Source organism: Nannospalax galili, unplaced genomic scaffold (assembly GCF_000622305.1).
Source record: "Nannospalax galili isolate Female #2095 unplaced genomic scaffold, S.galili_v1.0 scaffold293, whole genome shotgun sequence".
Lineage (NCBI taxonomy): Eukaryota > Metazoa > Chordata > Mammalia > Rodentia > Spalacidae > Nannospalax > Nannospalax galili.
Window position 1 is genome coordinate 8616862 of NW_008337147.1, and position 15753 is coordinate 8632614.

Sequence of the window (15753 nt, forward strand, 5' to 3'; positions counted from 1 at the left end):
CTACAAGGATAAGTTCGGGCTCTATATCAAGATTTTCAACTGGCCTATCCCAATTTTATTACATGAATTTTAAAATCGTTTGTCTCTTATTGATGGATGGTACAAACGGGAAAAAAATGTCTCTGCTTTACCAAGTCACCTGTGCTAACTTTCTTTCATTTCTGATTGTTAAAACAATTCAAGTTAATATGAACACTGCTCTTCAGATACCAAAGAGAAAGGTTAACCGATTGAAGTTTGGATGTGTCCTAAAATCATGTTTCCATTCAGCCATGCAACTTTCCCTACAGACATGTGAATGCTGCCTATCCAAATTAGGGCCAAACTTGCCTGAGGATCAATGATTTCTGGGGCAGTGATTCTTAAAAGTGGTCCATGGAGTGGCAGAATCATCATCACCTTGAAACTGGTTAGAAATGCCAAATATTAGGTTGAAGACCAATTTGTTATATAACAAATTTTTGAGGTAAATCTGAAAGCTAAGGCAAGGTTTAAAAACTAGATCTAAAACAATGTAATGAATAATTTTCCCTAGAAGGTAAACTCCCTTTAAATTCAGAGCCTTCTCAGAAGCTTTCTAGGACATATGAAGTCTCCCATTGGTAGGCACTTAACTACTGTTAGTTGAACAGATATCTTAGCTCTAATACCTAAAGCTGTTCAGGTGTTCTAATCTAGAGAATTTCGATTTATGTTTTAAAAAATTGAGTATACTCTGGTGTCTCTTCAGAATGTATATGTCTTTCACATTTTACAAACAGTATTCAGTAGAGTTACTAGAAACAGCTGAAAGGGTATGGAGATAAGTTTACTGTGCTCAAACTCTAGAATGGTTTTATTGTGGAAATCTAAGCAACTAAGAATATCCTACTGAGTTCAGCTATCTGTAAAACAGACAACTATTCTTGCGGGGTTTTAAGAATTATGTGTAGGGTCTGATGCCAAGCCCTCTCGCTCGTGTTTTTGCTAAATTTATTATGGTTAGTATCTTGTCTCAGCAAAAATTCTACCTGCGTCCATACTTTTTCTGCATACATTTTTTCACCACTGCTCCCTTTACAATTAACTCAGCACCGTCTTCCTGCCCTACCTCTCCATCTTTGATTAATCTTTATGAGGCATTGTCACTTGTTCCAAAAAGTTCGATCTCTTGATTACTATTATTTCTCCCCTAAAACCTACTTTATCCAGTGTTCCCTTCCCCAGTAAATCGCAACTCTGGTGGTCCAAACCAAAATGTAGTCACTGAAGCCTATCCGACCCTCTGCTCTAACTTAAGGTACCATCTTCTTTCCCTAATTATAGTGTCTCAATTGGGCTCTCTTTTCCTCTTCCTTCAATCTACCCTTTACACTGTCAGTCATAGGTGATCCTGTTTGAAACAAATCTGATCATTTCATTCCTTCAGTGGCTTCACAACTTATGTTTATTTAAAATAATTATTCACCTATACCTACTATGTGCCAGGCTTTGTAACAGGTAATGGAACAGCAATAAAAATTCATTGCCTCAGAAATCACCTAATGGGGGTGAGGTGGGAGCAATAAACAATACACTATACTAATTTAAATTATACTTTGGAGACAAATGAAGTGGGTAGGAAACAAGCTGGGTGTTGGTCGTGTATTTGACGTGTGATGCAAGAAGGCCTCATAAGGTTACTTTTAGGTAGGAACCTGAATAAACAATAGAAAAATGAGCTACTCAGAGTTTTGAAGGGAAGACTAGCTCAAAAAATAGCAAGAACAAAGGCTTTGAAGCAGATGCCTGTAATACAAGTTGAATGTATCAATGAAAGGAGCCCCTTGTGAGTAAGTGGAGAAACTGACAATAAAAAGAGCGGACTGACAATAAGAACTAAGTCAGAGGTCAAGTATTACAGATAAAGCCTACATAATGGCCAACAGATCTTCAGATCCAAAACAGTATCTACTAGCCAACATGTGGAAATTAAAAAACAATTCAAATTCTAGCATTTGAAATTCAGTTCCTCAGTTGTACTAGTCACATTTCAAGATCTTAAAAGCCACATGTTACTGTGGTTACTGTGTTGAGCAGTACAAAAATATTTTCATCACTTCAGCCTTTGGGCAGATTTTTTTGTTTCTTTTTTTTTAAAATATCAGTGGTTGGGGTGATTTTGCTTCCCTGGCAACATCTGACAGTCTGGAGGTCTTTTCACTTGCCTTAAGGGAGAAGAAGAGTACTACTGGCACCTTGTGCATGGAAAGTAGCATCCTACACTGCAGAAGTGAACTTCCACAGTGAATGATCCTGCCAAAATATCAGCAGTGCTGTACTTAGGAAAAACTCTTAACCCAAACTCAGTTTCTCCTATACTTACAGCACAAATCACTTTGGACATGAGGTGTGTGTTTGTGTATGTGTTTCCTCTCAGACCATCCAAGCAACTAATTCAGTATTGGTAGCCACAGGGCAGTTGTCCTTCCATTCAAAACTAGTAGCATCAGGTCTCGCCTCAGAGACTCAGTTCCAAGTCTGTGTGCCACCCGACCCGGCACCACGTTAGACGAAAGTCTGAAGTCTAGGGTTGTTTCGCTTGTACTTTTAACCCATCAGCTACAAACTGTGTTCCACCACCTCACCCTTGGGCTCAATTACAAAGTCATGGAAGGTTGGCAAGTGACAGATAGTGAATAAACGAATTATCATTCATTTTATGTATGTTTAAAACTTTTTTAATATATGTAGCTTAAGAACATCAAGGTGCCGGCTCACCTAACTCAGAAGTGGCTAGAGGGGACAGATTTTTCGGTCATTGGCGGGCGCTGGGGAGGGCGCCTCCGCCTCCCCGCTGCGGGGCAAGTCAGGAGATCGCCAGCCTCCGGCGCCTCCCCTCCGCCTTCAAACATCCACGCCTGCGCACGATCTGCGCGGAGGCACTCTTTCACAGGGCGTCCAGAAGGATTTATTTCTAACCCGCCGTCCCGAGGTAGGTGGAGGCTCAAGACTCTTCCTTTAAGACAGAGCCGCGGAACTCTGCTCCGAGTCAGCCCGGAACCACAAATCGGGAGCACTGCGTTTCCTTGCAGCGACTTCCTCCGCAGCGACTACTTCCGCTCAGGGGCCTGGAATGTCTGAAACCCTTCCGTACTAGCGACTGGAAAGGCGCTTCCGGTGTCTGTTGCCAAGGCGCCAGCCGGCCCGCGGGCCGAGAGGGTGACACTGTTGGCATCGTCCTCTGACCCCTGGCCTGGGGGCGACATGTCGGGGCTCAGCCACGAAGAGATGGAGGGCTGCCGTAACCTGCTCGGCCTGCTGGACAATGACGAGATCATGGCCCTGTGCGACACAGTCACCAACCGCCTGGTGCAGCCTGAGGACCGACAAGGTAGGCGCCGACCCTGCAGCCTCAGAGTGGCGAGCGTGGTGGGGTGAAGGCTGCGGTTCCGGCCGTGCCTGGCTCTGCTCTCGCTGGGGCAGAATGCTCGAGAAGTTCTCTCAGGCAGCTCTGCATCCACCGCGCAGGAGCCCGCTCCAAAGAAACTCCTCTGGTGATCGTCGTTTTCTGGTTCCTGGAGAAGCCTGTGGGCTTGAGGATACAAGCACATTCGTGGACATTCTTCATGATTTCCAGGGAACCAGTATTTTCCATTTTCAGGATCGATCAGCTGAAGACTCATGACTCTACTCAGTGTTTCCTCCAAGCCTGCACGGGAGATCATAAACACATTTTGTGGACTTCTGACTGTCTGTCTGTCTGTCTCTTGATGCCAGGGAATGTTAACTCATCCTATTCAATAGATAACCGTAGTTGAGAAGTTACGGAATCAGATTTTTTAAAATTGTCTATAAAACACAAAGAATGTGTATGTAGAACGTGTAAAACATTCAAAAAATCCTTACCCAAAATGCATATACTGTATAACTTGTAAAGAAAAGGATAGAAATGACAAAAAAAAAAAAAATTCTAGTGTAGTTACTCAGGGTGGAAAGAGGAGAATAGCATTGGGGAGGTTTGAAGTAGGGACCTTAAAGGTACTAGTATAGTGTATGGATTACGGTGTTTAGAAGGTGTGTATAGGAGTGCATTTTTTGCCATTCCACATGACTCATATATATGAGAAATATAGTTTGGTCTGTGTTTTCTTTGCAATTTTTTTAATTAAAAAAAAAAAACAAAATTCTGATTCTGCCACTTCACAACTTTCCTTTTATGTAGAATTAGGAGTTTGGGTTGTGGACAGATGAGACACCAAGAGAAGCAGGAAGCAGGTTTTCTTAGCCTGCAGCCTGGCCTAGAGGAGGACTTAAGCCTCCAAGTCTGGACCTGGTAAAGAGGAAATATTCTTTTTTTAAATCTTAGGCAGTAAATTATAATGAGAAAGAAACATGTGTAGTCTCAAAATTAGGCAAATTGTTATAAATTTAGAAAGAAAGCAAACATTAAAAAAAATCTTCTGTCTGAAAATCACTGCAGAAGTCTCCATCTGAAACAAACAATTGAAGTTTCATCAGGATACAAGGCCAGTGGTTCTAGTTAGCTGTGTGCATTCTAACCACAAATTTATCAGCTGACATTTGCTGACAGAGTCAGAGGGAGAAAAGGATTAAAATCCATATTTTCCTTAAATATTCCATTTAGCTACATCAAGTTAACATTCCTTGACATCTCAAATCTGTAATTTTAATTTTTAGATATTTGAGACTTAGAAATAAAATAATTTTTCTGGTTCACTTTTTTTTTTTTCTTAAAACAGTTCTTTAAAGGAGTGAGCTAGAATTTTACTATCACTTATGTAAAGTGAAAGAAGTATTTTTTTTTAGGTGAGGGAAGTTTAAAGCATAAAGAAATCAAAATAAAAACCTGACAAACCACTCCTGTTTTTTAAAAATTATAACCATCTTATGCAAGAACAAGTATTATGACAGCTTAAATATTTTTCAATAGAATTTTTGCTGATGTTGGACAACTTTACAAATGCCATGACTTTCTATTAATTATTCTATTTTCTTCTAGATGCTATTCATGCAATATTAGTGTATAGCCAAAGTGTAGAAGAACTTCTGAGGCGCAAAAAAGTCCACCGAGAAGTCATATTTAAGTACTTGGCAGCACAGGGGGTTGTTTTACCTCCAACTACTGAAAAACACAATCTTATTCAGCATGCAAAAGATTACTGGGAAAAACAGTCACCAAAACTGGAGGAAACACCAGAGCCAGTTACAAAGACAGAGGATATCCAACTCTTTCAACAGGTGAACCTTTACTGTCCTAAACTCTGCACATAACCCTAGATCTCCTAGATTTGAGGGTGCGTGGTTAATAATACTTGTATTTTCTAGTTTTTACCTCCTTTGTCTCCTAAAGGACTACTAAAGTGACTTGAACACAAATACTTCTGATACGTAGTGATGTGTATAAAACCTATTGAATTATAGGAGTAGTTACAGGGATGAAGTGTTTTCCTTATTCTTCAATGGAAAACTATTGTATGTTTAGAAAATAAATTGTAAGAATAATTTCATTTTAATTGAAGCTGTAGTTCTCATGTTTTTAAAAGAAAGCTATTGTAAATTTCTCATTTTGTTCTACTGTCTTTGATAGCTATGCAAAATTTTCATGTTAGAAATTTAAAATTTTTTAACATTTTGTTTTTTTATAGTGTGTGTCTGTCTACACACAGGTGGAGGTCAGAGGACAACTTGCAGGAGTCATTTATCTCTTTCTTCCATGTGGGTCCTGGGAATCAAACTTAGTTCGTTAGGCCTGGCACTAAGTACCTCAACTGAGCCATCTCACCAGCCTCCCCAAAATTTAAAAATTTAAAAAAAAATTTTATTTATTATTTTTTTATGTTTCATGCAGGTAAGTGCACCAATGTTGTGCAATGCCCTCAGAGGTCAGAAGAGGCTGTCATTCCCCTGGGACTGGAGTTAGGACAGTTGTTAGCTGCCATGTGGGTGCTGGGACTTGAACCCAGGTCTGCAAGAAGAACCAGTGTACTTAACAGCTCAGCCATCTCTCCAGCCCCATTTTATTCATTATTTTTATGTGTATGAATATATTGCCTACATGTATGTGAATGCACCTGTGTCATGCAATTCCACAGAGGTCAAAAGAGGGCTTCAGATTGCCCTGGAACTGGAGTTAAGGATGGTTTGTAGCCGCCATGTGGGTGCTGGGAATTGAACCCGGGTCCTCTGCAAGAGCAATCAGTGCTCTTAACCACTGTGCCATCTCTCCAGCTCCCCCAAAATGTAAAATTTTAACTAAAAAAATCATGTACTGCTTTTTCATTACTTGATACTGGCTGCTCTTTGTGTGTGTGTGTGTGTGTGTGTGTGTGTGTGTGTGTGTTTTCCTGTTAGTTAGATACTGAGTGTTTAAATGTTGATTGAACTCTGGATAATTACTTTGCCTTCACAGTAGGAAAGGGCATTTCAAGATCTTATTTAATGTACTAAGAAGAAAATCAACTTTGAAATCATATGGGTGACATTTTTAATTAAGGTTTGCTGTATACTAGGTATTTGAGCTTAGGGAAATAGCTTGACTTCTGATTGTTGTCTTAATCTAGAAAATAATCATAACCAGACTATTGTGTATATAACTCAGTGGTAGAGAGTGGCTTGTGTGAGGCCATGGGTACAATCTCCAGCACTGACAAAACAAAACATAACATATCATCAGGCTAAGTGAAGATAGGGGCGAATGTGCTGAAGATGTCATGTGCTGTGTCCAGTTAACTCACCTGCAGGTTCTGAGTAAACATGCCTTATTCTTAATGAGGTACTGTGTTCTGAAATACATAAACGAGATCTAGTTTATCAGGTATGTTTTTATTGTAACATTTCCTTTTATTAAAAATTAATAATACAAAATTAATTCCAATCTCAGAAAATAACCAAATTCAATCACCTTAGAAGTATTTGTCTAAAGAAAGTAGAAAGGAATTTAAAAAAAAAAATTCTGACAGCACACTCTTGTTTTTTAAAGAACCTTCTCATGAAAGAACAGATACCATGCCTGACAAGAGCTTAAGTACTTTGCAATAGAATTTATTTATGTTGATTTTGGACAAGTTTACAAGTTCCTCATCACTTTCATAGATTATTCCAGGTTTTTTCTTATTTTTATTATCAACTTTACTGGGATTTAATTTACAATGCAATGAAGAATCCATATGAAGGAACTCTTTCAAAGTTTTGACAGATGTTTACCTTGTGAAGGCTACAGCCAGAAAATTAGCCAGGCTTGGCAGTGCATGCCTTTAATCTCAGCACTCAGGAGGCAGAGGCAGGGGATCTCTGTGAGGTCAGGGCAGCCTGGTGTACATAGTGAGTTTCAGACCATCCAAGGCTGAGAACCAGTGTCAAAAAAGAAAGAATGATTAGTTAAACCATTGTCATTAACTGTTCATGTTGATATTTTCAGGGACTTTATTTCTGAGTTTTGTCTTAAGAATTGCCTATTTCATTTAAGACCAAATTCATGAGCATTGCAAGTAATATTCCTGTATTACTATTTTATAATTGTTTTTGAAGAGCCAGGATATATAAATAAGCTGAATGGTACATTTGTGTAATCTCAGCACACAGAAGGTAGAGGCAGGGTGATTGCAAATTTCAGGCCAGTCTTGGATACATAGTGAGACCCTTTCTTAGAAGAAGCAAAAGCAGGAGGTCTAGGGGAGGTATCACATCCTGGGTTTGAGTGCAAACCTAGCAAGGAAAAAAGTGATGAGAGTCTGCCTATGCTATCCAGGCTGGTCTTAGACTCCTGTGCTCAAGCAAGCTTTCTATCTCAGTCTGCTGAGTAGCTGGTCTCGTAGCTATGTGCCACTGTACCCAGTGTAGGCCCTGTTAAGTTTTATTTAATTGAAGTTTAAATTGTTTAGATTGGAAAATTCTAAAGTGATTTCCTCCCTTTTTGAAAAAAGTTTTTCTGTGCATAATGTATTTGGATTTCTTTGGCGCTAACCAGTACATTAAAACTTAGTTCTGAAATTGGTTAGATGGAAACATAAATATGAGAGATAAGTTTTTGTTTTAATTTTTATATTTATTTTAATCAGCAGGCAAAAGAAGATAAAAAAGCTGAAAAAGTTGATTTTCGTCGTCTAGGAAAAGAATTCTGTCACTGGTTCTTTGAACTTCTTAATTCTCAGAACCCTTTTCTGGGACCACCTCAAGATGAGTGGGGGCCACAGCACTTCTGGCATGATGTCAAGCTTAGGTTTTATTACAACACCTCAGAACAAAACGTGCTAGACTACCATGGAGCAGAAATTGTGAGCCTTCGTTTGCTGTCTCTAGTGAAAGAAGAATTTCTTTTTCTCAACCCCAACCTTGATTCCCATGGCCTAAAGTGTGCTTCTTCTCCCCATGGATTAGTTATGGTTGGAGTTGCAGGGACTGTTCACCGAGGAAATGCTTGTTTGGGCATATTTGAACAAATTTTTGGACTTATCCGCTGTCCTTTTTTGGAAAATACATGGAAAATCAAATTTATCAACTTGAGAATTGTTGGAGAAAGTTCCCTTGCTCCTGGAAGGTCACTGAGACCAGCTGTTAGGTTTGAACAGAGTGATCTGGAGGCCTTTTATAATATCATCACTTTGTGTGATAACAGTGAAGTAAGACAGGCATTGGATAGTGGAACTGGAGACCAGGTTTTATGTAGTGGAGAGGAGACACTGTTGAACAAAAGAGAACTGAATTTGCCTAGCCCTCTAAGGCATTGAACACAATGCCAACCTAAAATATCTGCAGAACTCTTCCAAACACAACACTAGTAATTTCTAAGTGGTTTCAGGTGGGAGGATTGACACATTTTAGCTGAAATACCTTTCTGGACTGCAGACTAATGTGAATACTTGCCTATTTCTACTTGAGTTGCAGCAAATTTTCTGAGAACTTATAGCAGTACATCAAATAAATCCCACTTTAGATGTTGTAGATAATTGTGTGCCTTAGAAACCAGGTAATATTTTCATTTTATTTAGTGAGTATTCTTCTAATATCTGTACTTTCCATGTGGCAAGGGTTAATAATGTTCATGGCTTATTGGATATTTTACAAATGCATCTCACTGAAGTATTGTTTCCAAAAAAATCAAATATTTTAGAGATGTTTAATGTAAACATAATAGTCTTAATTATATAAAACGCAAATAACATATGAGGAAAAATCTAATAACTTGGCCTTGGGAGAAAAAATTTGCTGTCTCTTTTTTTAGAACTGATTTTTAAATTTCTCTGTTCTAGTCCAAGCAAATACCTCAAAGTCTGCAACTTTTCTGAATTATTTTGGGCAATAATAATTGCTGCTCTCAAAATAGACATTATTACTTAGACTTCAGCTGACAGGTTTATAGAACATTTATTAAAACATACTATAAGTGAAAAATATACTGCTAAAATTTTAAAGATATGCTCAATTCCTAGTGAACAAGTTGCTGTTATTCCTCTTGATTGATCTTGGCAGAAGTGGCTCCTCCCAAACAACAACAAAGCCATATCTAACACAACATGGCTATGCAAGTATGTGCGTATAACCTAGCACCCCAACTTAAAGTTTTCACCTCAACTTTGGGTTACTAGGTTTGACTTACAAAGCTGACTTACCAGATTATTTAGTTGCTTCAAATTCCTTATCACCTAGCAACTGTTTGCTGATCCTGGATGTGATTAGAAATTTCAGTTTATAAAAAGTACCATTTGGAAAAAAATTCTGGAAAATGTCATGATGTATTGTGTATGCTAAATTTTGCATTTAACTCTGCTTGTGATTATCTAGGAAGATTGATTATGGATATTGGAAGCAAGAAGTAAACATGGATCTTTTTTTTTCACCACACAATGACAAATCTTTATTCGTCCTTGGGGTCTGGAGAAAGCCAAGCTCGCTGGTGCTTCTCTTAAATATGCAGTCATCTTGAGCTTCTGCCCGTTCTCTCTCAATCCGTTTCAGTTCATCCAGTCTCTTCTTTTCCTCCACTGCCACCCTCCTCTCCTCTTCAGCCCAGGGTTTTAGGTAACTGTAGCGCTTGGCTTCATAGGCCATGCCGAGGAGGACCAGGGTGGAGGACCAGGGCGGAGTATCAGCTGAGCTTCATGAGCTGAGAGACCTGCACTGGGGGAGCCATCTTTGATCTTTTTTTTTTTTTTTTAATGGCATGTCTCTTATGAAGAGTTTAAATCAATATGTTCCAAAACAAGAACTTAATAAAGGAGGGAAATCCCTTTTGTCTGTGTAATAGTGTACTGTTTATATTTAACTTATAGTTGTCTTAAAAAATTTTTAGTCATTTAATCAAAACGGAACAAATTTTGCAGTTGTTTACATTATCAGTATACTGTAATAAGGTATAAAGAAACAGCAATATGCAAAACAATTAGCTCATACTTTTGTAAAATCAGATAGTCAAGTCACATCTTTATACACTATATACCTCTATGCAGGTTTTGAAATCTCAGTTTTATTTTATACTTTCTTAGGCTTTAGATATTCATATAAATATAGATAAATATCCCAAGAAAAATATAAGATTAAAGCTATACATGTCTTTGTGTTATCTGTGTCAGTACTACAGAAATATTACTGCGGGTGCTCAGAACGGGCAGGGGTCTGCTGTCTTATTGAATTTCTGAATTCATATAAAGCCCCCCAAAGGCTTTAACTTCTTTGCTTTTTGTTTATTTTTTTTTTAACTTTATGTATATGAGTGTTTTGCCTGCATGTATAGAAGTGCACCCATGTCATGCAGTGCCGGAGGAGGTCAGAAGAGGGCATTGGAACCCCCATAACTGGAGTTATGGATGGTTGTTAGTCACCATGTGGGTGCTGGGAAGCAAACCTAGATTCTCTGCAAGAGCAGCCAGTGCTCTTAACTGCTGAGCCATCTCTCCAGCCCCATTGTTTGTTTTGTTTTGTTGAAACAGTCTCTCCCTGTAGCCTCAGCTAGCCCAGAACTCTGATTAAAGTTGTGTGATTCCACATGCAGCAAAGGCTTTAATTTGTACACATAGTTGTTTTTTTAAAAATGAGTTATTTGTGCTTTGTTTTGTTTGTTTGTAAAGACAGGATCTCACTGTGTAGCCTTGGCTGGTCTGGAACTTGCTGTAGATCAGGCTGGCCTCAAACTCACAGAAATCCCCTGCTTTTTCCTTGGGAGTGCTAGGACTAAAAATGAGGGCCACAATGCCCAGCCTTCTACATATAGTGCTAAGTTGACCTTAAAAGTTTGAAATGTTAATAGGCTAAGAGAATTGGCTACTTACTTCAGGTTAATCTCCACACCTGGGCTCATATTGGAGTAAAGGGGTAAGTGAGCAAAATATTAAGGGGGAAAAAGACATCATGTTTGGTTTCCTCTCTCTTGGTGTGGGTGTGGGTGTGTGTGGTTTTTGAACACACTGAATTGATTTGTTCGTACACAGAAACTTAGGTCTTCTTGTTTTTCAGACTCGAGAGAAAAATTGTACTTATTCTGTAAGCTCAGGGTCAGTTAGATATCCTTGACAGCTCTGAGGCTATCTAAAAAGACATGTAAAGAAATATATGAAGAAACAATGTTCAGAGAAAGAAGCTTAGAAGAACTGAAATATGCTCATGAAGCTTCGAGCTTGACTTAGGCCTTGAGAATAGCCAAAAGTAAGTGTCAGGATTGATTCCTTGCACTACCTACCACTCCTGAGTATGTGTGCTCAGGAATGGCAGAGACTAGCTCTAGTCTGTTTTGCTTCGTTTCTACTCAAATAATACTTGGAAAATGAGAATACAATACTTTATATATAATAAGTAATAGCCAGGCATTCAGATTAGGGGCCTTCTGGACTTCTATTTGCTATAGGCTAATTTACTAGAGTCTAATAGGGTATGTGGTTAAATGTTCTGTTTTGTTAAAATTAATAAAAATGTTAAGATCTTGCACTAATGTTACAATAAGATATTTTATGTTTCTAATGTTACAATACGAGATTTTATGTTTCTAAAATGCCAAAATATTTCATGTGTCTTAAAAACTGAAATGCTAAACCACAAGAAAAAGTGATACTTAAATTATTAAGTTACCTTGCAAATGGCGAACAATAGCAGGTCTGGAAAATATTTCTTCTTTCTTACCAGATGGTAATGTTTTTCTGCTAATGGAAGGCTAATTACCTAGTTTTCTTAAAAAAGTATAAAAATCACCAGAAAAGGATATAAAAAACTGCTTTAGAAAATAATTTGTGTTATGACAAAATAACTTACGAATACATGCCTATGCATGCAAAGACCTGAGGTATTAGGTCACCCCTGGTGACACCCCACCCCCCACCCCATTCCCATGGGTTTGGGAACCAAACTTGGGTCTTCTGGAAAAGCAATGCACACTCTTAATCAGAGCTATCTCTCCAGCGCCAACACTCTTTCTTGAGGATTCTGTCATTACAAATGTAGTTGGCATTTCATTTTTTTGGTGCTGGGGTGTGAATTTGGACCCTCACTCATGCTGGACACATTCTACTACTGATAAGCACCTGTTTCTAAATTCAGGTTGTAAATTCAGGTTGCAGTGGATTGTCACCAACCTCTTGTACAATAAAATGAGCACTGTGTTCTTCCCAGAAGAAGATAATTTATTTATTTTTTTTTAGTATTTCAGTGAGTTCGTGGTCTTCTCCAAGGCACATCAGAGTCCCATAGATATCATTATATTCCATGTTAGAAAAGTTTGCCCCAATATTGTATTTCCCCAGGACTGCTATTCTAACATAATTATAATTTTTTTCAGGCAATGTCTAAGTCCTTGAGGCAACAGACTAAATTTTGTGAATGAAAGTGTAATCTGTAGGAAATCTGTTAATAAAAGTTGTTATTTATAAATGTCATTTTCAGAAGATATTAGATATGATAAAATGTACTGAAATACTGTCAAGTGGATCTTGAAAGTATTTAGAAATTACATCATTTTGACAAAATGAATGACAGCGTGCTTTGGAGTCAGACTTTCAAGCTGTTTACAAAGTCTGTCTCCTAAGATGATAACTACTATTATTAGTGTATTTTGGGCATTTTGATGAAAGATTTCAAAAAATAGGAGCATTATTTCTGCATAGTCTATATAGTGTATGTGAGATCTCACACTGCTCCCTCTCTCCTCTCCACTTCCCACAAACCTTTCATAACCTTTGTGTCTACTCAGTTTGAAACCAGATAGCATAACTGTAGTGCTAGGAAAAAAGACTTTTGCATCAGAGTGTTCTTCAAGTTTATTTGGCAAATGCTAATTATCCACTGTTTGCAAGTCACAAAGTCAAGTGTAAGACATTAATTATATTAATAGGTTATTTGCCTAAACATATGTTGAGTTTAAATTTCCTTCTCTGAAGCCAGGTGTGGTGGTGCACGCCTTTAGTCTCAGCACTTGGGAGGGAGGCAGAGACAGGTGGATCTCTGTGAGTTCGAGGCCAGCTGTGGCTACAGGGTGACCTTGTCTCAAAAAAAAGAGACCATAAATAAGTAAATTTCATTCTCTGAGTTTAGATTGTCTGAGAGTGAATTTCTTTAGGATCTTGGTTGAAAGATTTTGATAAACTCTTATACAGTCATTAAAAACCTTAGTGGGGAATGGAGAGTTAGCTCAGTGGTTTAGAGCACTGGCTGCTCTTGCAGAAGACCTGGGTTCAATTCTCAGCACTCACATGGTGACTAACAATTATCCATAACTCCAGTTCCAGGGGATCCCTCTTCTGTCCTTCTTGGGCATTGCACAACATGAGTGCACTTACATGAAAGCATGGCACTCATCAAATTAAAAGAACTTAGTTGAAATTTTAAGTAGCCATATGAATCTAGGTAGACATTATAGATTTATAAATATAGAATATAAGTTGAATTGACATTTAATTTAGATTCGGAAGGAAAAGTTTCCAGATTATCAGAATGTGCCAAATGTCTTTAGTTTTAGTTTCCTAGTGTGAACCTTTCAATAATATGTTCAAATTACCATATTTATCCTGAGTTACTGTGATATGTCAAGCCAGAGACTCCAGTGCTGTTTAGTCATGAAATCACTGACCTAGAATTTGGTTCCTTCTAAATTCTATTACTCATTTTGGTCATTTAGTGAAACTGTGGTAATTTTCATCTTCAGTGTCTAGGCAATAACTGAAAAGTATGAAATTAATTATATTTGAACTATTAAATTTAAGGACTGATAGAAAAATTACCTGCTGAAAACTCTATTACTTGTGTGATGAGCAGTTTTCTGTACTTTACTGAGGAGTGCCAGGGATGTGGCTCAGTTGATAGAGAGCATACCTATTCCGTACATGTCTAGCATGTAGGAAAGCCTTGGTTTGATCTCCCCCATGTAAACTGGTTGTAGTCATGCTCACTTGTACTCCCAGCACTGGGGAGGCAGGGGCAAGAGGGTCAGAACCTCAGTCATTCTTGGCTATGTAGGAGTTCAAAGGCCAGCCAGGAATGCATGAGACCCTGTTCCATCAGTCAGTCACTGAGGAAAGCCTTACTATCCAAGCATTTAGTTTATAAATTTGCAGCTCTTTTACTCTATTAATGAGTAGTGTTATACTTAATTGATCACAGATTGTTAAATATAAGTTATTTTTGTCTCCCTAAATTTTAAGTTCATGGAAGGGTGGTTCTTTGCAGTCAGTCTTCTTTCCCTAGTCATTTGGTAACATGAATAATAGATAAATTTGGAGTGCTTATTATATGCCAGTACCTTTCTATGTATATCAATTGTATTATTTAATTCAGCTAACCACTATTACTGCAATAGCAACAGCTAATGCTAAGCTAGATTTTTTGAGACAGGGTCTCACTATGTATCCCTGGAAGGTCTGCAAATTGCTATGTAGATCAGGCTGGCCTTGAGTTGACAGAGCCACCTGCTTCTGTCTCCCATGTGCCAGGATTAAAGACATGCGCCACACAGACATTGAAAGACAAGAGCTATGAGGTAACTTTTTTATTGCCTCTTACAAAGAGTAGGTTATTATTTAATCCCTCTCTGGCTAATCCTCAGAGTTAACATCGTCATTTGCTGGCCATTCGCCATCTTTCTAAAGCTGAGATGCCTTTATATTTTTAATTTTTTTCACTTATTTCTTTGTAAGTAAGTCAATTCTCTTCTACCATGTGGGTTCTGGGAATTGAACTCAGGTTGTCAGGCTTGGTGGGGAAAGGTCTTTACCTGCTGAGCCATCCTTCTAGCCTCCTTTATAATTTTATGTAATAGTTCTTCGAGTAAAATATGTTCTAGGAATTTTAATTACATTTGAGACATTTTCTTGGGTTTCGCATGGTGCTTGCATATTTGAGGACATGACAAAATTGTAAATATTTTCTCAACTAAGATCCTCTGTTAGCATTCATCAGAGCATCCTTTTGGCTTTAGTATTAGCAGTTTCATTAATGGTTGTTAGTTTACTCAATACCTTTCCTACTAGATATTAATTCAGGATTACAATTGTTTCTCTTATGTTGTATTTCCATTACTTATACAGAGATGGGTGTCCAATAGATTTTAACCCCCCAAAAGTGTAGATTGAACTCATCAGGCATGCTAGGCACATATTTCACCACTGAGCTACTTTGGTACCTTCCCCCGTTTTAAAATTTATTATGAGATGGGGTCTCTTTAATTTTCTAAGCTGGTCTGCTACTTGCCTCAGCCTCTTGAGAAGCTACATTTATGCAGTTTGCATCACAGTGCCTGTCGCAGTAGACAGTTATTAGAAACTGAAATAAGGAAATTAATACTGTACTATATTCAGA

At 38.1% G+C, this 15753-nt stretch overlaps 1 protein-coding gene and 1 pseudogene across 2 annotated transcripts; one reads left to right on the forward strand and one right to left on the reverse strand.

Moving 5' to 3' along the window:
• Positions 1 to 2824: 2824 nt before the first annotated feature.
• Positions 2825 to 10219, forward strand: CUNH3orf38 (chromosome unknown C3orf38 homolog). 2 transcript variants are annotated; one of them, XM_008832238.3, is made up of 3 exons: positions 2825 to 3352; positions 4982 to 5220; positions 8043 to 9365. In XM_008832238.3, the coding sequence occupies exons 1-3, from the start codon at positions 3226 to 3228 to the stop codon at positions 8706 to 8708; spliced, it is 1032 nt and encodes a 343-aa protein (XP_008830460.1). In that variant the 5' UTR covers positions 2825 to 3225; the 3' UTR covers positions 8709 to 9365. The 2 variants fall into 2 exon arrangements, with proteins under 2 accessions (XP_008830460.1, XP_008830459.1); XM_008832237.3 differs by having other exon boundaries at positions 2828 to 3352; positions 8040 to 10219.
• LOC115070208 lies at positions 9737 to 10111 on the reverse strand (annotated as a pseudogene).
• Positions 10220 to 15753: the final 5534 nt, after the last annotated feature.

Bases quoted from the DNA above. Each gene is read 5' to 3' on its own strand.
- CUNH3orf38 (XM_008832237.3), top strand. From the start codon at position 3,226: ATGTCGGGGCTCAGCCACGAAGAGATGGAGGGCTGCCGTAACCTGCTC. The intron at 3,353-4,981 runs GTAGGCGCCGAC...ATTTTCTTCTAG, and splicing joins GCAGCCTGAGGACCGACAAG to ATGCTATTCATGCAATATTA. The intron at 5,221-8,039 runs GTGAACCTTTAC...TATTTTAATCAG, and splicing joins ATATCCAACTCTTTCAACAG to CAGGCAAAAGAAGATAAAAA.